Raw genomic sequence first — 21461 nt, forward strand, 5'->3', positions numbered from 1 at the left:
TTGTAAGTTGAAACCATTGTATGTTGAGACCATAACTCTATGGAAACGTGGTAATTGGTTCTAAAGGCACCAAAATGTCATCCAAAATAGGAAAAAGTGACAAAGAAAAATAAGTAGATAACTGATATAAATAAAGCAAATCCTTACATATAAAAGTAATAAAGATCTGCTGGGAGCTGTAAATCACTGTCTATGTCAGTGTTTCCCAAGCAGGGAGCCTCCAGCTGTTGCAAAACTATAACTCCCAGCATGCCTGGACAGCCAAAGGCTGTCCGGGCATGCTGGGAGTTGTAGTTTTGCAAAAGATGGGGCCACCCTGCTTGGCAAACACTGGTCTATGTAGAGGACAGGATCTTCTTCAGGGGTCCTGTACAGTACAGGCAATGTCCTAAACAAGTAATGGAGTCGCCCTCACCTGGTGTCCAAAAGAGCAGCTAACCCTGATACAGGTAAAGTGTACAGAACATGTAATACCAGACACCAGTCAGTGCATACACTTCAGTAATACAGGGGTTTTACCAGTGAATGCCCATTTTGATTGGTTGGTTCTTCCAGCAATTGACACGTTTTACAGATCTGGACTGTCTGTAGCATTGTATGTTGAGTCTGGTTTCAACTTACGATGGTCCAGAAAAGACCATTGTATGTTGAAACTATTGTATGTTGAGGCCATTGTAAGTTGAGGGATCACTGTAAATTGTAGTCATGGCTCAGAAGTGGTAAACGGCGTTTAGTGTGTGTGTTTATTACATTTTTTTAACACAGTTTTTTTCTCCCTAAATGTACTTACACTTTTTTTTTTTTTTGGTTACTTCTTCTACAGATCCGTGTATCCTGTGGACTCCTTCGGATTCGGTGGACTACTTCGATGACCAGCGTTTTTCTTTGCTTGATGTTAATAAAATGGTTAACGAGGGCTTGTGGGGGAGTGTTTTTTGTAATAAATTTTTTTTTAAACCTGTTGTGTTTGATTTTTATTTTACTTTACTAGACAGGCTTAGCAGTGGAAGCTGTCTTATAGACTGAGTCCATTACTAAGCCGGGCTTAGCGTTAGCCACAAAAACAGCTAGCGCTAACCCCCAATTATTACCCCGGTACCCAACACCACAGGGGTGCCGGGAAGAGCCGGTACCAACAGGCCCGGAGCGTCAAAAATGGCGCTCCTGGGCCTAGGCGGTAACAGGCTGGCGTTATTTAGGTTGGGGAGGGCCAGTAACAATGGTCCTCGCCCACCCTGGTAACGTCAGGCTGTTACTGTTTGGTTGGTATTTGGTTGAGAATAAAAATAGGGGGACCCTATGCGTTTTTTTAATATATTTAATTATTTATTTAAAAAAAAAAAAAAAACGCATAGGGTCCCCCCTATTTTCATTCTCAGCCAAATACCAACCAAACAGTAACAGCCTGACGTTCCCAGGGTGGGCGAGGACCATTGTTACTGGCCCTCCCCAGCCTAAATAACGCCAGCCTGTTACCGCTTAGGCCCAGGAGCGCCATTTTTGACGCTCCAGGCCTGTTGGTACCGGCTCTTCCCGGCACCCCTGTGGCGTTGGGTACCGGGGTAATAATAGGGGGTTAGCGCTAGCTGTTTTTGTGGCTAGCGCTAAGCCCAGGTTAGTAATGGACTCTGTCTATAAGACAGCTTCCACTACTAAGCCTGTCTAGTAAAGTAAGAAAAAAACACAACAGGTTTTAAAAAATTTTTATTACAAAAAACACTCCCCCACAAGCCCTCGTTAACCATTTTATTAAAATCAAATAAAGAAAAACGCTGGTCATCGAAGTAGTCCACCGAATCCGAAGGAGTCCACAGGATACACGGATCTGAAATGAGAAGAAAACAAAAAAAATGGGTTAGTACATTTATTATCACCTGCTCACACATCTCCCGCCCCGCACGACTACAACTGCCAGCATGCCCTTACAGTAAGGACATGCTGGGAGTTGTAGTTGTGTGGTGCAGGAGATGTGTGGGCAAGTGACAAGCTTGTCCCCTGCCCCCAGCTGCAGGACTACAACTCCCAGCATGCCCTTACAGTAAGGTGGGGCGGAGGCCGGGCACAGTATTTCCCAACCTGGGACTTGTAGTTTTGCAACATCTGGAGGCACCCTGGTTGGGAAACACTGTTTTAGGCCAGTGTTTCCCAACCAGGGTGCCTCCAGATGTTGCAAAACTACAAGCCCCAGCATGCCTGGACAGTCAAAGGCTGTCTAGGCATGCTGGGAGTTGTAGTTTTGCAACATCTGGAGGCAACCTGGCTGGGAAACACTGGCCTAAAACAGTGTTTCCCAACCAAGGTGCCTCCAGATGTTGCAAAACTACAAGTCCCAGCATGCCTGGACAGTCAAAGGCTGTCTAGGCATGCTGGGAGTTGTAGTTTTGCAACATCTGGAGGCAACCTGGCTGGGAAACACTGGCCTAAAACAGTGTTTCCCAACCAAGGTGCCTCCAGATGTTGCAAAACTACAAGTCCCAGCATGCCTGGACAGTCAAAGGCTGTCTAGGCATGCTGGGAGTTGTAGTTTTGCAACATCTGGAGGCAACCTGGCTGGGAAACACTGGCCTAAAACAGTGTTTCCCAACCAGGGTGCCTCCAGATGTTGCAAAACTACAAGCCCCAGCATGCCTGGACAGTCAAAGGCTGTTCAGGCATGCTGGGAGTTGTAGTCTTGCAACATCTGGAGGCACCCTGGTTGGGAAACACTGGCCTAAAACAGTGTTTCCCAACCAGGGTGACTGTTTTAGGCCAGTGTTTCCCAACTGTTTTAGGCCAGTGTTTCCCAACCAGGGTGCCTCCAGCTGTTGCTAAACTACAACTCCCAGCATGCCTGGACAGCCAAAGGCTGTCCAGGCATGCTGGGAGTTGTAGTCTTGCAACAACTGGAGGCACCCTGGTTGGGAAGCCTGCGCAACTTACCGGCTTCCGTAGGATCCAGCGCTGCACGACACTGCCGCGCGACGATCTCCGACAGCGATCGTCGCTGGAGCCTCGGAAGGGTAAGTGAACTTCTTCGCCGGTCCCCTTCAGCTGTTTAGTTTTGCAACAGCTGGAGGACTACAGTTTACAGACCACAAACCAGTGGTCTGCAAACTGTGGCCCTCCAGCTGTTGCAAAACTACAACTCCCAGCATGCCTGGACAGCCAATGGCTGTCCAGGCATGCTGGGAGTTGTAGTCTTGCAACATCTGGAGGCACCCTGGTTGGGAAACACTGTTTTAGGCCAGTGTTTCCCAACAAGGGTGCCTCCAGCTGTTGCAAAACTACAACTCCCAGCATGCCCGGACAGCCAAAGGGTGTCCAGGCATGCTGGGAGTTGTAGTCTTGCAACATCTGGAGGCACCCTGGTTGGGAAACACTGTTTTAGGCCAGTGTTTCCCAACAAGGGTGCCTCCAGCTGTTGCAAAACTACAACTCCCAGCATGCCCGGACAGCCAAAGGGTGTCCAGGCATGCTGGGAGTTGTAGTCTTGCAACATTTGGAGGCACCCTGGTTGGGAAGCTTGCGCAACTTACCGGCTTCCGTAGGATCCAGCGCTGCACGACACTGCCGCGCGACACTGCCGCGCGACGATCTCCGTCAGCGATCGTCGCTGGAGCCTCGGAAGGGTAAGTGAACTTCTTCGCCGGTCCCCTTCAGCTGTTTAGTTTTGCAACAGCTGGAGGACTACAGTTTACAGACCACACACCAGTGGTCTGCAAACTGTGGCCCTCCAGCTGTTGCAAAACTACAACACCCAGCATGCCCTGACAGCCAAAGCCTATGGCTCTCAGGGCAGGAGCCCGGGCTGACATTACAGTGCAGCCGCCCGGGCTCCTCATACGGTCTCCCCGCTACCCCCCTTGTCTCCCGCCCGGGCTCCTCATACGGCCTCCCCCCCTCCCCTTGTCTCCCGCCCGCGCCGCTCAGCTCCCGCTGCTACAAGACTACAACTCCCAGCATGTCCTCACTGTAAGGGCATGCTGGGACTTGTAGTCTTGCAACAGCAGACAGATGGGAGTTGTGTGGCGCTGGCAGGTGAGAGGGGTGGGATGTAAATCACTGTAGTGTCCCGGTAGCGCAGTGAGGGTAGCGGAGAGAAAGTATGTCGGAGCCCGGGCGGCAGTAGCTTTTCCTGCTCCATGTTGGAGCTGGAGTAAATTTAGTCAATTTTTATGGCCGTTGCGACAGTTTATTGCGCAACTGCGACTGTCTCAGTTAATAAATTCCTGACCACTGCAAGTAAAAAGTGAAAACTTGCGTAAATTAAGCGGGAATTTTTTTTTTGACTTTCTAGCTCTTGCTAGGGAAAGTCGCACAATTTATAGGGTAGGCGCAATTGCGACAATTTTGTGCCAAAAATAGTCAGAAAAAAATGACTAAACCCCTTAGTAAATGCCTGTCAGTGTGAATACACTGTAATTACCATCTCTGTATGCCCGCTGTGCTTAACCTTGCACTTTATGCAGAAACACTTTGCTATTTAAAGGGGTTATCCAGGAAAAAAAACTTTTTTTTATATGTCAATTGGCTCCAGAAAGTTAAACAGATTTGTAAATAACTTCTATTAAAAAAATCTTTATCCTTTCAGTACTTATGAGCTTCTGAAGTTGAGTTGTTCTTTTGTGTCTAAGTGCTCTCTGATGACACATGTCTCGGGAACCGCACAGTTTAGAAGGAAATCCCCATGGCAAACCTTTTCTACTAGATTTTTTAATAGAAGTGATTTACAAATCTGTCTAACTTTCTTAAGCCAGTTGAGATATATATATATATATATATATATATATATATATAAGTTTTTTTCCTGGAACACCCCTTTAAATCTGTGACTAGGGGCTTATAAAGAAAGACACATATAGGATGTGATAAAAATACGTGTTATTTGAGAATGCATATAAAAATTCTGTGCTTGCTCATAATGGACTAACAAAGCCTTTGGTGTTTATCATATTCATAGTCCATACAAGTTAAATGATGTATATTACTTTCTGGAAGACATGATTTACTCAGCATTTACTTGCTTTGTATTGCTTTGGCTGAGGGATACACCCTTTAAAACAGTTATTCCTGACTATCGCTAAGGCTGGGTTCACACCACGTTTTCTTAAATACGGCTCCTGTATACGGTTGGGAGGAGGGGGGCGGGGCTTAATCGCGGCGCCCGCACTCAGCCGTATTCGGGAACCGTATTTAATGCAAGTCTATGAGCCGACCGGAGTGAACCGCAGCCTTCGGTTGGCTTAGTTTTCGGCCGTATGCGGTTTCCCGACCGCAGGCAAAAACGTGGTCGACCACGTTTTTGCCTGCGGTCGGGAAACCGCATACGGCCGAAAACAAAGCCGACCGGAGGCTGCAGTTCACTTCGGTCGGCTCATAGACATACATTAAATACGTTTCCCGAATACGGCTGTGTGCGGGTGCCGCGATTAAGCCCCGCCCTCCCTCCTCCCAACCGTATACGGGAGCCGTATTTAAGAAAACGTGGTGTGAACCCAGCCTTAGAGCGGTACGTGTGCTCTAAACACGTTGGTTGAAAGACTGACTTTTTAAATATGCTTACAATAACAAATTTTGTTTTTCAACAAGACAGGAGCTGGATAATTAAATTTTTTATGAACTTGGATCCTTGTCTATTGGTTCGTTGGCCTTCATGCACCCGTCTTTAGATACCAAGTTGAGGAGTTAAAGGGGTACTACCGTGGAAAACTTTTTTTTTTTTTTTTAAATCAACTGGTGCCAGAAAGTTAAACAGATTTGTAAATCACTTCTATTAAAAAATCTTAATCCTTCCAGTACTTTTTAGGGGCTGTATACTAAAGAGAAATCCAAAAAAGAAATGCATTTCCTCTGATGTCATGACCACAGTGCTCTCTACTGACAGCATATCTTTGCTATGGGGATTTTCTCCTGTTCCTGACAGTTCCTAAAATGGACAACAGAGGTCAGCAGAGAGCACTGTGGTCAGGACATCAGAGGAAATGCATTTCTTTTTTGGATTTCTCTTTAGTATACAGCCCCTAAAAAGTACTGGAAGGATTACGATTTTCTTATAGAAGTGATTTACAAATCTGTTTAACTTTCTGGCACCAGTTGATTTAAAAAAAAAAAAAAAGTTTTCCACGGGAGTACCCCTGTAACCCCTTAAGGACGCAGGATGTAAATGTACGTCCTGGTGAGGTGGTACTTAACGCACCAGGACGTACATTTACGTCCTGTGCATAACCGCGGGCATCGGAGCGATGCCCGTGTCATGCTCGGCTGATCCCGGCTGCTGATCGCAGCCAGGGACCCGCCGGCAATGGCCGACGCCCGCGATCTCGCGGGTGTCCGCCATTAACCCCTCAGGTGCCGGGATCAATACAGATCCCGGCATCTGCGGCAGTGCGCGATTTGAATGAATGATCGGATCGCCCGCAGCGCTGCTGCGGGGATCCGATCATTCATAACGCCGCACGGAGGTCCCCTCTCCTTCCTCCGTCCGGCTCCCGGCGTCTCCTGCTCTGGTCTCTGATCGAGCAGACCAGAGCAGAAGATCACCGAAAACACTGATCTGTTCTATGTCCTATACATATTAAAAATCCCCTCCCCCAATAAAAAAGTAAAACGTCAGTTTTTTCCTATTTTACCCCCAAAAAGCGTAACATTTTTTTTTTGAGACATATTTGGTATCGCCGCATGCGTAAATGTCCGAACTATTAAAATAAAATGTTATTGATCCCGTACGGTGAACGGCGTGAATGAAAAAAAAAAGTCCCAAATTCCTACTTTTTTAATACATTTTATTTAAAAAAATTATAAAAAATGTATTAAAAGTTTTTTATATGCAAATGTGGTACAGATCATGGCGCAAAAAATGAGCCCCCATACCGCCGCTTATACGGAAAAATAAAAAAGTTAGAGGTCATCAAAATAAAGGGATTATAAACGTACTAATTTGGTTAAAAAGTTTGTGATTTTTTTTAAGCGCAACAATAATATAAAAGTATGTAATAATGGGTATCATTTTAATCGTATTGACCCTCAGAATAAAGAACACACGTCATTTTTACCATAAATTGTACGGTGTGAAAACGAAACCTTCCAAAATTAGCAAAATTGCGTTTTTCGTTTTAATTTCCCCACAAAAATAGTGTTTTTTGGTTGCGCCATACATTTTATGATATAATGTGATGTCATTACAAAGGACAACTGGTCGCGCAAAAAACAAGCCCTCATACTAGTCTGTGGATGAAAATATAAAAGAGTTATGATTTTTAGAAGGCGAGGAGGAAAAAATTTAAACGTAAAAATTAAATTGTCTGAGTCCTTAAAGCCAAAATGGGCTGAGTCCTTAAGGGGTTAAAGTTGTGAGAGATGAGCAGTGCCAGGTAGTTTATGCATCACCTGACCTTTGCCAATCATCTAAATAGGACAATACTACAGGTCCTTGCACAATTGTTTCTAATAGTACAATGACTGCAGGTATAAGCAATGTAAACAAAATTGTAAAGGAATCCCAGCTCACCACCCCGTAGTAGTGCACGGATCTGTGCCCGGCAGGGCACTTCAACGTAGAACAGAAGAGCAATGATCCAGCACTTGGAAATACGAAAAAGCTTTATTGAAGATCACTGGACGCAGGTAAAACCGATCATACCAACAGACGCGTTTCGAGCGCATGCGCTCGAAACGCGTCTGTTGGTATGGTCGGTTTTACCTGTGTCCAGTGATCTTCAATAAAGCTTTTTCATATTTCCAAGTGCTGGATCATTGCTCATAAGCAATGTAAACATTTAAGAGGCTGCAGCCCTTGCACAAATGCCATGGGCCCCTTAATCGGCAGATCCATGGTAACTGGACCTTCTCCAATCTTATATTGATGTCCTATCCTGAGAAAAGGGCTACAATTTTGCAAGGCTGGACAACCCCTCTAAAGGTATGGCTTCTCTTACATGTTGTAGTTGTACCATTTGGTGAATAATCACTTCACATTTTTAGGAGACCGCTCAACTCCTTGCTACCACCGTTGTGCCTGGGCTGTAGGGTAGCGTCACCCCTCTCCAATACAAACGTAGAAAACAATGTCCGGCACCAAGCAGCGAGTAAAAGTCCATTGTCCATTGTATTTTATTGTCATGCTTCAATAAAAGTGGACTTTTACTCGCTGGTGGTGCCGGACATCGTTTTCTACATTTGGTGAATAATATTGTATGTATCAAATCGAGTGGCATCTTTGATGTTATAGCACCTATTCAAATTGTTTTATGTTTTATGTCTTTAAATATTTTGACAGCTCTCTATCAGATCCTTAAAAATTGATATTATTAAAAAAAAAACTTACCCCTAAAATTGTTTTGAATAACTCAGCACATGTGTAAATATTATTGTTATTAACAGCCTATACAGAAGTATGGAACAACATGATAAATGTCCTGTTAGTCCTGGGGCCAAGTCAAACAATTTCCCTGTTGCTTAAAGGGGTACTCCGGCGCTTAGAGATCTTATCCCCTATCCTGATCATGGGGGTCCCGCCGCTGGAGACCCCTGTGATCTTGCAAGCCCCCTCCCATAGCCTTGCATTGAGGGGGCGGAGCCGTGAAGTCACAATGCTCCGTCCCCGTGATTGACAGTAATCAAACCCGGAGCGAACATGCTCCGGGGACTGATTTTAACGGGGTGCGGCATGCAAGATCATGGGGGTCCCCAGCGGCAGGACCCCTGTGATCAGGCATCTTATCCCCTATCCTTTTGATAGGGGATAAGAGGGGATAAGAGGTCTAAGTGCCGGAGTACCCCTTAAAGGGGTACTCCCCTGGAAAAAAAATTTAAATCAAGTGGTGCCAGAAAGTTACAATCAGATTTGTAAATTACTTCTATTAAAAAATCATAATCCTTCCTGTACTTATCAGCTGCTGTATACAGCAGAGGCAGTTCTTTTCTTTTTGAATTTCCTTTCTGTCTGACCACAGTGCTCCCTGCTGACACCTCTGTACATTTTAGGAACTGTCTGGAGCAGAATAGGTTTGCTATGGGGATTTGCTCCTAACAGTTCCTAAAATGGACAGAGGTGTCAGCAGAGAGCACTGTGGTCAGACAGAAAAGAAATTCAAAAAGAAAAAAAAACTTCCTCTGTAGTATACAACAGCTGATAAGTACTGGAAGGATTAAGATTTTTAACTAGAAGTCATTTACAAATCTGTTTAACTTTCTGGCACCAGTTGATTTAAAAATATATATATATATATTTTCCAGTGGAGTTCCCCTTTAATACAAGACCTAATTTCTCATATTGTCATAGGCTCCTTTGTAGTCTTTCACTGCAGCCGGAAGGTTAATACATATACAGCACAATAAATTGCCATAGACATGTAGCACTTGTCAGCAGTCATATGCCGGAACACAATTCAAATCAGCAATTCAATCAATAAAATGATCGTTGAGGATAAAGTAATGTTCATATATTTCTGTGAATGTGGTAATGATCTGGTTGAAAAGCACCACCAGCACGACTTTACAAGGCAACTACAGGAGAAATATAACCAGACCATTTTATTTTCTTATTTAGGGTCTATTCACATGTACAGTATCCTACCTATAATTGATGCTGCAGATTTTTTTCTGCAGATTTAAATGTAAACTGCATCACTGAACACAGCATCAAATCTGCAGCTTTAAATCCTGTGCATCAAATATGCGCATGATACTGTACGTGTAAATAAACCCATAATGGGTTTTTTTCAATTACACTTAATACATTAATCTACACATCAATATCTGATTAGAAAGGTGCTGACCGGGCGTTCTTGTTGATCAGCTGTTCTGTAGAGCCTTTATAGCTACATCTACTCTGTCAATGGGGACAGAAGTAGTTGGCTCCATTCACTATGTAGTGCTAGGTTACTGCAGCTCAGCTCCTATTCACTTCTGTGGGATTCACTTTAAAACATTCATAGCTATCAATGTTTGATCAGAAAGGCCAATCCCTAGAATGAAGGCGAAGGAAGAAAACTTGACCCTTGCAAAGGCGCTGCTAGTTCCAGAATAACGTGGATGTCAAACCAGAGGTATTAGTAAAAACACTGGAGGGGTTTATTAGAACATAAGAAAACAACAAAGTTCAGGGATGATGCATTTCGAGGGAGCCACCCCCTTCCTCAGATCAGTGTGTCACTGATCTGAGGAAGGGGGTGGCTCCCCCGAAACGCGTCATCCCTGTACTTTGTTGTTTTCTAATGTTCTAATAAACCCCTCCTGTGTTTTTACTAATACCTCTGGTTTGACATCCACGTTATTCTGGAACTAGCAGCGCCTTTGCAAGGGTCAAGTTTTATTTCTTCGCCTTTACCTCCATCAGGATCGGATCATTCCCTTTCCTGGGACCCAGGCTTAGCAGCTGTTCCTGCTTATCTGCTATCCACGGTGTGGGTTATATGCGAACATTTTATTCGCTCAAGGTGAGCGGCCATTACTTAGGGGCAAGTGCTGCCCTTTTACGGTCACCTTGTATGAATTTGCCATCCCTTTGTAGTGGTAACGCACAAGGCGCCCTTGTCGGTCTCTTTTTCTTTTCTATTTTCAGGTGCAATCCCTAGAATGTTCCTTTTTAGCACAATGAAGGGTCTGAGGTGCTTCTGCGTTTCACTTGAAATGGATCAGCTGCAGCACCTGGCACAGCCGGTCAAATAAGCTTTAAGGACAACAGATTCACAGGAACACCATAACCCTTTTATTGTACTGATTGTTGGTGTCCTGAAATATGGACCCTCATTGGACTCCAAGGTTGGATCCTTAGGCTAGGCCATTGATGTTATAGTTTCTGAGAATCCCTTTAATATCAGACATGTAAAGCCATATATTCTGTAATACTGGGGCACTTGTCTGACATATTACCAGTGTACAATGTGACTAGCTTAATGCACATAACCTATTTTCCTTCTTGTTAAAGGAGATTTCCAGGACTTTTCAATTGATGGCCTAACCTCAGGGCAGACCATCAATATCGTATTAGTGGGGTACAGCTTTGCTCCCAATGAATTAGACTGGGAGTTAAAGTGGTACTCCGCTGCTCAGCATTTGGAACAAACTGTTCCGAACTCTGGAGCTGGCGCCGGGAGCTCGTGACATCATAGCCCCACCACCTCATGATGTCATGCCCCGCCCCCTCAATGCAAGTCATAGGAGGGGGCGTGAGCAGTGGAGTACCCCTTTAAACAGCAGTTTCTATGCAGTGTAGGCAGCCATCTTCTCCTTGCTCTATTCACTGTGTATGCCACGTGACGCATGGTGAAGAGCTGATTGTCGAGTTGGCGGTTGGCACTCTATCGATCAAATACTGATAGGCTATCAATTAAAAAGTCATGGAAAACCACTTTAACAAAAAAGGAAATAGGTTAAGTGCATTAATCTATTCACATTGTAAGATGACAATATGTCAGACAAGTGGCTCAGTATTACAGAATATATAGATTTAAAATGTCTTATATTAACATTTTAGCCTACCTGAACAAACACCCTTTTCAACTCTATAAAGATTATCTATTTATGTAGAGCATCTTGTAATACAAACACACTTTTCCCAGTAATACAATGGTCATATTAATAATAATAATCATAATACAAACTTACCTAGAACCCATGGTAATATCATCCACTCAACCACAGTGGGTGGAGGTCCTTGCATGTGCAAGTCAGTTCTAACTATGTGTTGGGATGCCAAAAGCAAGAAGAAAAGGAAAGTGAGATATGAGGCTGTGTGGCAGATAAATTTAATGAATGGCTTTTTAATGAACAGTCCCAGCCTGCTCTTGGGTGCGATCAAATAGGCCATAGAAAGCACAGGAAAAAGTAATCCAATAGTAATGCAGGTCAACAGTTTCACCGCCCAGTGCTTCCGGCGCCAACCTGGGAATCCATCGTACCACAGTGTAGCCAGTAACTGTTGACAGTTTGGCTGTGCCACAAACTGAAAATATAAAAAGAAACATATTAGAACCAATCTATCAATTACTTTATAGTATAGTAGAATATCATATCACATTTCACATGTAGGTCTACTGAGAGTCAAGTACACTTTTGACAGATAACATTTCCTATGGACACTGTGTTGCAGAACTCTACTTCTATAATAAAAAACCCCAGAGAATTTCTTTTAAAAACCACTCCCAGTTCGAGTGTGGGTCTGCAGCTCAGCTCCATTAAAGTGAATGGAGCCAAGTTGTAATACCACACCCAACCTGGGGACAGACAGGGAGCTGTTTTTGAAAGAAATTAACTCTGTTCTTCTACTCCTTGATAACCCTTTTAAAGGGGTACTCCACTGGCCAGAGTTCCGGCTGCGTTCAGAACATTTAGTTCCGAACACTGTGCGCATGCTGTAGGGGTCGGCCACGCCCGTCGTGACATCAGGCCATGCCCCCTCAGTACAAGTCTATGGGAGGGGGCGTGGTGGCTGTCACTCCCCCTCCCATACACTTGCATTGAGGGAGCATGGCCTGATGTCATGAGGGGGCGTGGTCGACCCCACAGCGCGCGCACAGCTTCAGAACTAAATGTCCTGAATGCAGCCAGAACACTGGCCAGTGGAGTACCCCTTTAAAACCAAAAAAAGATCAAGTCTTCTTCTTCTGCCCTCATGATACAGGCTGCTCCTGGGCTCTGAAGCCCAAAAGGGACGAAGAGGTACCAGTACCCTAAATAAGTAGACCCATATTATAAATAATGTGTTTGTTAGATTTTGTATTAGAAGTCAGAAGCTTTACATTCTGCCTCTGACTCTATCCCAGCCATATTTCCATGTTAGGTTGTCCCTTTCCTGTTCTACTTTTCTAGTTTGCAAATTTAGAATGTTTGTATTTGGCTTTTCATTTTCAACATTTGTTCAAGAACTTGTAATAAAATGTAATGTTTTTTTTTTAACAAAAACAAACAAATATAAAACCTTTCAGCGTGTGGCTGGTACAGTGTTTGGACTATTTAGATGTCAACGTTAAAGTAATTTATAGGTAAAGTGTGGCTGGCACCTCTGTGGAAATGTGACTTGAAATCACACATTGAGAAGGATATGTTCACAAGAGATCTCTCTCCTGTTTAGTCAAAGCTTTTCACACCTAGTGCAGACGTAGGCATTTTACTCAAGAGTAAACCATTTACTGAGTGTTAAGCATATGAGACAGATGAATACATTAACTACTTTACTGCCAATTAAATAAAGCTCAAACCTATGTTATTTTTACTGCGCGTTCTTCTAGGCGCAATTTAAAAGATTCACTTTTATTGATTTATGTTGTTCTTCAATTTGCAGCTAGTTTTGTGTCAAGTTGGTCATAGATTTACTAGTTTCTCTACATCCAAAAACAACAGAATTACAGTTAGTCTTATTTCTGTAGACTATGGTGGACAGAATATGGAGGTATTGCCCCTAGCAACTAATCAGAAAAGGATAGACGCTTTTAAGGTGCTGCTTGATACCACAATGTGTCTCCTAAATTCTTCTGTAGAGAGACAGATACTGAAACATGTTCCTTATTCTAATGTTTTTTTCTGAATAATTCAGGGGGAAATGGCACCCTGTTTAGCTGTGCACCCCTCCCCCTTTCTCACAGGTGGAGTTTTAAATGAATCCAGCATGTCACCCAGTCAGAGGCTATATGCCCAGCAGAGGTGAGTGGATAGTTGAGTGTTAGGCTCAGAATTTGTGCTAGGTTCCCATCCTAAATGAGGCCACCTCCCCGTGGTGGATGGGGGACACGTTTTGATCAAAAAGTGCGCTAAGAGCCTCAATTTTTTTGACCATTGTGTGCTGCTGCAATCCTCTTTTATATATATATATATATATATATATATATATATATATATATACAGTGATCCCTTAACTTACAATGGCCTCAACTTACAATAGTTTAAACAGACAATGGTCTTTTCTGAACCATTGTAACTTGAAACCAGACTCAACATACAATGCTATGTATGCCAGATCTAGATAAGGCCAGATCTACAAAACATATCAATAGCTGGAAGATCTATCCAATCAGAATGGGCATTCATTGGTAAAATACCTGTATTACTGAAGTGTATGCACTGACTGACTGTCTGGTAGCGCCCCCTACAGTACAGGTTGGTAGTACATGTTTTGTACTACTCTTTACCTGTGCCACAGTTAGCTGCTCCTTTGGCACCAAATGAGGGTGGCTCCATTTTACTTGTTTAGGACCATGTATGTACTGTACAGGACCCTGAAGAAGCTTCTGCCCCCTACATAGACAGTGATTTACAGCTCCCAGTAGGTCTATTTTACTTTTATATATATGGACTTGCTTTATCTATATTAGTTATCTACTTATTTTTGTTTAGTTCTCACTTTTTCCTATTTTTGGATGACATTTTGGGGGCTTCAGAACCAATTACCAGGTTTCCATAGATTTATGGTCTCAACATCCAGTGGTTGTCCTGGAACCACTTAATATTATAACTTGAGGGAGTACTGAATATATATATATATATATATATATATATATATATATATATATATACACGAATGTGAATAGATCTGCAGAATGGCACTGCTAGTATCGGTACTTCAGGGGTTAAGTGACCAAATCCGCTTTCCGCACTCACCGCACTGTATACGACTCAAAGCTCCTATTCAGAGACGCCGGCAGACCCGGGCAGCATCAGGTGCATAGCGCTCAGAGGTGAGGTGATTACCGGCAATTTCGCACCATATGCGCTTCTTCCGGCCTCTGAGTGTATGTGTGTATACAAAGGATAGGGGATAAGGTGTTTGATCATGGGGGTCCCGCAGCTGGGAACCCCACAATCTATGTGCAGCACCCAGCGTTCGTTTAGAATGCTCCGAGCGGGCGGCGAGGGTCGTGACATCACGGCCACGCCCCCTCATGATGTCATGCCCCCTCCCATAGACTTGCATTTAGGGGGCATGGCGTGACATCAAGAGTGGGCATGGCCGTGATGTCACGAACCCCGGCACCCACACCCAGCGTTCGGAAAAAAATGTTCCGAACGCCAGGGCAGCGAGTACCCCTTTAAATATATGCTTTGCAGCCCCATGGACATAGGACACAACATTATGGAGCTGTCCAACTGACTTCTATGCATGAGATTTTAAGGCATGTGCTATAACTTGTACACTTGTATAGAGGTCATTGTACATGGAGGGAGAGATCTGTTGTGACCGGCCAAATCTACCAGTACTGACAGTGACGTGACTGCTGAGAAGTGATCTCTACAAGACAGGAAGTGCCAGATTATCATTAAAGGAGTACTCCAGTCATCACATGCCTGAGGCGGGACATTGCTGTGGCCAACAATTTGCTGAGCCAAAGCGTGATGTATTGACCACAGGGAATCAGTAAGAGGAGCCCACTGGAGACCACAGTGGACAACAGAGTTACCATTGGAAGTAAGAAGATGTTTATTTTATTTTTTTTATAATGGGCTTAATGGCAATGTTGCAACCCCTCCCCCTCCATTTTGGAGCAATTCTTAGTAGCCAGGATAAAAATTGCAAGACTTCTGAATTATTTTATAGTATAGATAGTAAAAAAGAAATTTATATAAAACAATAGGAAGAATTATTAAAAATATGTTTAACATAAAAAATTGATTTAAACTATATCTCATTCTCTGACGACACATTTATGTTGAAGACCTATGAGTAAATGTCCTGCTGAATCTCTCTTTCCTTGTTTGCAAGCATGGCAGCATCTATGGAGATCACATCAATGTGCAGTTATTAAAGTAGAGAAAACTGGAATAGGCCCCTTTTATTCATACCTAAATTATACTCCTGTCTTCATGCACAATAACCAATCTATTCTGTGTCACGTTTCCCCATGTCCATGTTTTATAACCATATTTTTATAACCATATTTTTATAACCATATTTTGCGCTACAAAAACTTAATCTTCTCAATTTTAGTTGAATTTAGCTGGAGTGTGTAGCCATCAACTGCAAATGTACAAGTTCTATTTTTCTCACCTGGTATCGTATTGTTCACTTTATTTCAATGTACAAAAGAACAGCAAGGGAGAAATGATCAGGCAAGTGATAAGAAGTTCTGCCTATGAAGTACTAATTTAGATACAGAAGAAAATGAAAATAAAAGGGTATGATCAGATATAGTAATAGCTCAGAATGTGCAGAGATGGATTTACACTTTCCTCCATGTGGCTTTCTAGCTGTGTTTAGCTCATAAAATTAACCATTCTGTTATTTACTGTATTAAGTGGGCCAGAAACTTAGCAACTGGGCAGATTCCCATGCATAGAATTGTACTTAAAGGAGTACTAAGGATAGGGGATAAGTGACAGATCGCGGGGGTCCAACCTCTGGGACCCCCTGCAATCTCCCATATAGAGCCCCATCTCTCCTCCTGAAAGGGACGTGTCAACCACCGTACGAAGTGGCCACGACACGACCCCTCAATGCAACTCTGTGGGAGAGCCGGAGCACTGCACTGGTAATCTTTGGCTCTCCCATGGAGCTGCATTGAAAGGGTGTGTTGGTGGCAGCTTGATCCTTATATTTTAATGTTCTTGCCTTCATTCCTGGTTCTGTATTGCATAGTGCTGCTGGTTCTGACCCTCTGGTCAAATTTCTGGTTATCTTACTACTTGTCCTTGACATGTTTGTGTGGCATTGATCTGGCTTCTCTGAGCCTCCTTTTAGCTCCCTGTGCACTTAGTAAGTGTAGGGACCATTGCCCAGTTCGGAGCCACCACTTAGGGCAAATCATACAAGCAGGTAGAGACAGTGGTTGGGGTGATTTGAGCGCTGCACTATTCCATGCCTGTAATGACATCAGCACTTTAGGGGCTTGGGAACACCTCTTTGACTCTTGGCACCAGAGAATCAAAGCATTTTCTTTGCATAATGGAAGCACAAACATATATATTAAAGGTACTATGGACTATACATCTCCTTGTGCCAACAGCTATCTAACAGTATCAGCAGTTTGGAATGTGAAATTTAGTGTGCTTTAGAGACCTATGTGTGCACCAGAGCTGCAAAGAGCTGATTCTCCTGGCAAGGAATGGAAAATTCATTGGGCAGCGCATATAAATAAAACCACCTCCTTCCAGTCACTTTATCTGCAGTAAATGCATTTCTGTTCGGACCTTGAGAAAACTATCAGTAATCAGCAGCATGGGAAGAATGCAGAGTGACGTTAGCTTTATTAATGTATTTTGTTATTGCTATTCAATACGCATTACTTTAAATCTGTATTGCTATCAGCTTCCATGTGCCGCATCATCAGTTTAAAGCTCAGTTTCTGCCAACACTCAGGACAGAAAGCAGCAGGTTCTGCAATATAATTTTCTAATACGTTTTAGACACAAATCATCCATCATTTTAATTGGTCTTTTTTCTTCTTGCTTCTGCAGATATTAATTTCAGAACTGGTATTCATCAATTCTATTTTTAATTTACTATTAATCTATAGCATTTATGAGCTGCAGAAATGGATATATAGGGTCTGGTGATAATATGGATCTGATCTACTGTGGTATCTACTGCAGTAACATGGAGGTAGCCTTAAAAAAAGGATCGGAACATTTTTCTCAAACTTCAGCTATATTCAGGGAGCACAGTACAGAATTTCCTATTCTGTCTACATTATGATTAGAGATGATTGAGCCAAGCCTGTGAACCTGGTCTCGTGCAGAACTTTTAAACTCTTTGCCAGACCCGACTCGTGCAATCATAGCTTCTACCCTATTATTAGCAGAAGGCATAAGAAACACATGGCTTTTTGCCTGAATGAATGGAGGCAGTACAACTTGAGTGAACAGTGCTGCGGAATCTGTGTTTGCTATCTAAATAAAGAATTATTATTATTAAGTACTAGGAACACAAAGATCATGTCAGGGTAGCCCAGCATACATGGCAGCTAGCAGCAAGATCACAAGACCCAAGGTCATCCAATCATTGCTTGCATTATGTGACATACAGCATTCAGGCCAATCAGGAGACAGCATAGGGAAGGGTTTAGGAGCCTGATATAACCCTATACACTGCATTGCAGCCGCTATCTTGGAGAGAAAGCTGAGGGAGAGAGAGAGAGCAGTGAATGGGGGAACTACTGATTCCAGAAAGCCTTTACAAATCTAATATCAAGCAAGCTGAGCAAAGCATTAAACAATTGGAGACCTTAGACAGTGGCCTTCAGTGACCTTCCTGCATTACTGTGTCTAGTTGGTGCACTACAGTTTCCAGCAGTGTCTTATAGCAAATTGAACCCATAAAAACTATCAAATTACAGTGCAATGCAATCTGAGCAAAACAGTGGGCTGACATAAATTTTGACATAAATAAGCTTTAAGAGTAGGGTCACACGTGCCGTATTTTGCTGTGTATTTTGTTACATATTTTCCTACTTATTGATGTGAATGGGTAAAAAAGCAGCTGCAGAAAATACGCAACAAAATAGGGCACACATGACCCTACCCTAAAAGCGTTAATAGTGAATGTGGAATATGCATTTTAGGTCAAGATGCCAGTATTTTCTGAGTTTAATCAAACATATATTATTTCTTCCTAGGTTTAACATAAATACGCATTAAAAGCATTTATAGTGAACATGGAATATTTTTAGACATAGTTTTTCTATATGATTTTAACATAAATATGCATTAAAAGTGTTGAGAGTGAATATGAAATATGCATTTTAGGCCAAATTGCGTGTATTTTCTGGGTGTAAACAGCCAAACAGTGTTTCTACCTGTGATTAACATAGATACCCATTGAAAGTGTAAGAGTGAAAGCTGACTGGCAGTTTCTCTGCCACCTGATTACTTGGTAAATGCCATATCACCCCAAATCATAACAATAACCTCCACATTTTTTTCCAATAGAAAAAAGTCAGTGGAAGAGGTAGAAAAAGAGCACCCCAACCATGTCTTATGTCAGTAGGCATGTTAGTAGCAGTAGCAGTTCTGTGGGCACCACCAATTTGCCCAGGCCCAGTACAGGTAGCAGCAGTTAGGTGCCTGGTGATAGTAGTAGCAGCAGCATCAGTAAGTAAAAGTTGTCACTGTCTTCCAGGGGTTGTGTAGTTCGGGAGGATAATAAGGCATTTGTGGACTGGTATACTCATACTCAATCATCTCAGGAGCCAATTGTCAGTGGATTCCTCATTATCTACACTTACATGGCATGGTGGAAATGTCAACCCTAGACATTCTGCTGCATCATCTCTTTCTTTGCAACCCCTCACCAGTGCTTAGCAGAAGGATATCATAAGCCACGAGGAGCCCAAGGAGTTGTGTTAGGACAGCCAGCCTTTGGAATGTGTTGCAGAGGGGATGGAGGTGGAAGCTATGGGCAAGTATAGCACTAGTGGGACTGGTTGAGGTCGGTGTGGCGGTAAGACTGTAAGGCATCATGCTGAATATGCTGAAGGGGAACATAGATCCCTATAATTCAGACCCAATATTCAGAATTCAATATTTACATCACTCTACAATTCAGAACTTAAAACATGCCCAAAATGTGACTCCAATATTCATACTGCAGACCAAACCCAATAATACTGCAGACCAAACCCCATTATCCGGATCACATATTAGACCCCATAAATCAAACCACAGATCAGATCCCTTGAATGTTCACTTCTGCTGAAGTTTAGAACTGTCTTCTCCTCTGGGAACCACCACACATGACACCCTGATGCATGCTAATATCAAGATATTCTATGTACTGGTACTTACAGCTAAAGAGGAGCTATTTAAAAAAACGAAAAAAAAAACTGCTGAGACTGGGACAAATATTTTCTGAGCTTGCTATTAAAAAAAACTGGGACAGTTCCAGGGAAGTTAGAACTTTTGCCAACTCTGCGGATTTATGGTACATCCACATATACCGTATGCACAGTTAATTTGCTGTTGTGGATTCTAAGCTGTTAAATCATTAAAAGAAAGTAGTTAAACACAGCATCAAATCTGTACCAGCACATCCGCAGTGGATACCATATGTGAATTTACCCTCAAACGGTATACGTGGCCTGTGTCTAACTACTTCACTGCTTTATGCAAATCCTTTGCAATGTTTTGCAGAATATTTAGTGTTCATTCCTGTTTTATACTTCCAATGGTGTATGAATTGTATATACCAGAGCAAATATAAATAGAATCTATATAAAATGCTGAATTCAAGATGAATTCCGATTCCATAATTTTCCAATGAAACATGAACGCAAATAGGAAGAAGAAAGAAGACCACCTTAGGTACCAGAGAAGTAGCCAATTCCATCCAGTCAGGCTATTGAAATACAATGCCCTTTATTTTGCAAGTGAAGTGAGGGAGACAAGAACACTGTGTACACGGCATTATGGGATAAAAGACTAAAATGTCAGTCATCCCGGTGACAGATACTCATTAAAGCTTTTCCCAGCAGAACAATGCAAAGTAGACATATCTGGGTAACATAAATTGTGATCTGTGCAGAAATACTAAGGCTGTGAGGACATCACTTCAGATGCAGAGCCAGTACTCAACGTGATACTTTAAAAGTGTTTATACTAAAGTGTAAAAAGTATACTGTATTATCAACATATTAAAGTCATTGAAGAAACTTAATAATAGGCACTTGCTTGCCAATGCAGGATGCTCTCTGCTGGTTGAAGTTTGTCCAAAGGGTACCAAAACCAGTGATTATGTTATATGATCCCATGTACACATCATCCATGGGCTATGCACATTTATTTGTTTATAACTGGAGGCCACTGATGTGGTCATGTGATTACAGTATGTCACAAGATCAATTAACATGATATCATTTCCAAGCATATTAAGCAGAAGGGACTGAGTCTGACAGTCTTTATTGGTTGCTGGCTTACAGCCACTGAAGCTGAATTCCACAGTTCCTACATTGTGGAGGGGGTTGTCTCTGATGAGACAACCCCTTTTATAGGCTGGCTGCATGACTAGTTTAAGGGTATGTTTGAACGGGCAAATAAAGTCCCCATAATGCCTCAAAAATGTCTACAAAACACCACAAAAATGCTCAAAAATGCATTAAAACAATGCTGAAAAAAAAGAAGTGACATTATTTTCTCAGAGCAGTTCTGATTGGAAGCTCACATTGAAATCAAGCAATAACAAGCCTGAAAAGCCACATGAAAAGTATTGCCGAAATCAGACGTGATTTTTGAAGCACTTTTTGTGAACAGATTTTAAGAAGCTTATTGTAACTGTGTAAACATGCCCAGGAACCGGAGAGATCCTTTCTTAAAAGGGTATTCAGTTTTTTTTTATTTGACTATGATACACGGGTTGTAAAGTCAGTGTAGTTCATAATATAGTATCGGTACCTGTGTTTGATAGGAGGTCTCACATTTCTCATCTAATCTTTGCCCCCTGATGTTCATTTTAAGCAGCATACAAAATGAGTGTTGTCTCCGGCCTTTCCCAGGTTGCAGTACAGCCTGAGACAATGCATCACTAGTCAGGTGTTGAAAAGGAGCATGTCTGTGCTTCAATG

At 42.6% G+C, this 21461-nt stretch overlaps 1 protein-coding gene across 2 annotated transcripts in view; it reads right to left on the reverse strand.

Annotated features, from left to right (window-relative positions):
- Positions 1 to 21461, reverse strand: part of TRPC5 (transient receptor potential cation channel subfamily C member 5) — a 420196-nt gene that overhangs the window by 94117 nt on the left and 304618 nt on the right. For both annotated transcript variants that reach the window (XM_056541484.1, XM_056541485.1), the window contains one exon: positions 11587 to 11923. In XM_056541484.1, the coding sequence (XP_056397459.1) occupies positions 11587 to 11923 (337 nt within the window). The remainder of the gene's footprint in view (positions 1 to 11586; positions 11924 to 21461) is intronic.

The sequence above is a fragment of the Hyla sarda genome, chromosome 9, assembly GCF_029499605.1.
Source record: "Hyla sarda isolate aHylSar1 chromosome 9, aHylSar1.hap1, whole genome shotgun sequence".
NCBI lineage: Eukaryota > Metazoa > Chordata > Amphibia > Anura > Hylidae > Hyla > Hyla sarda.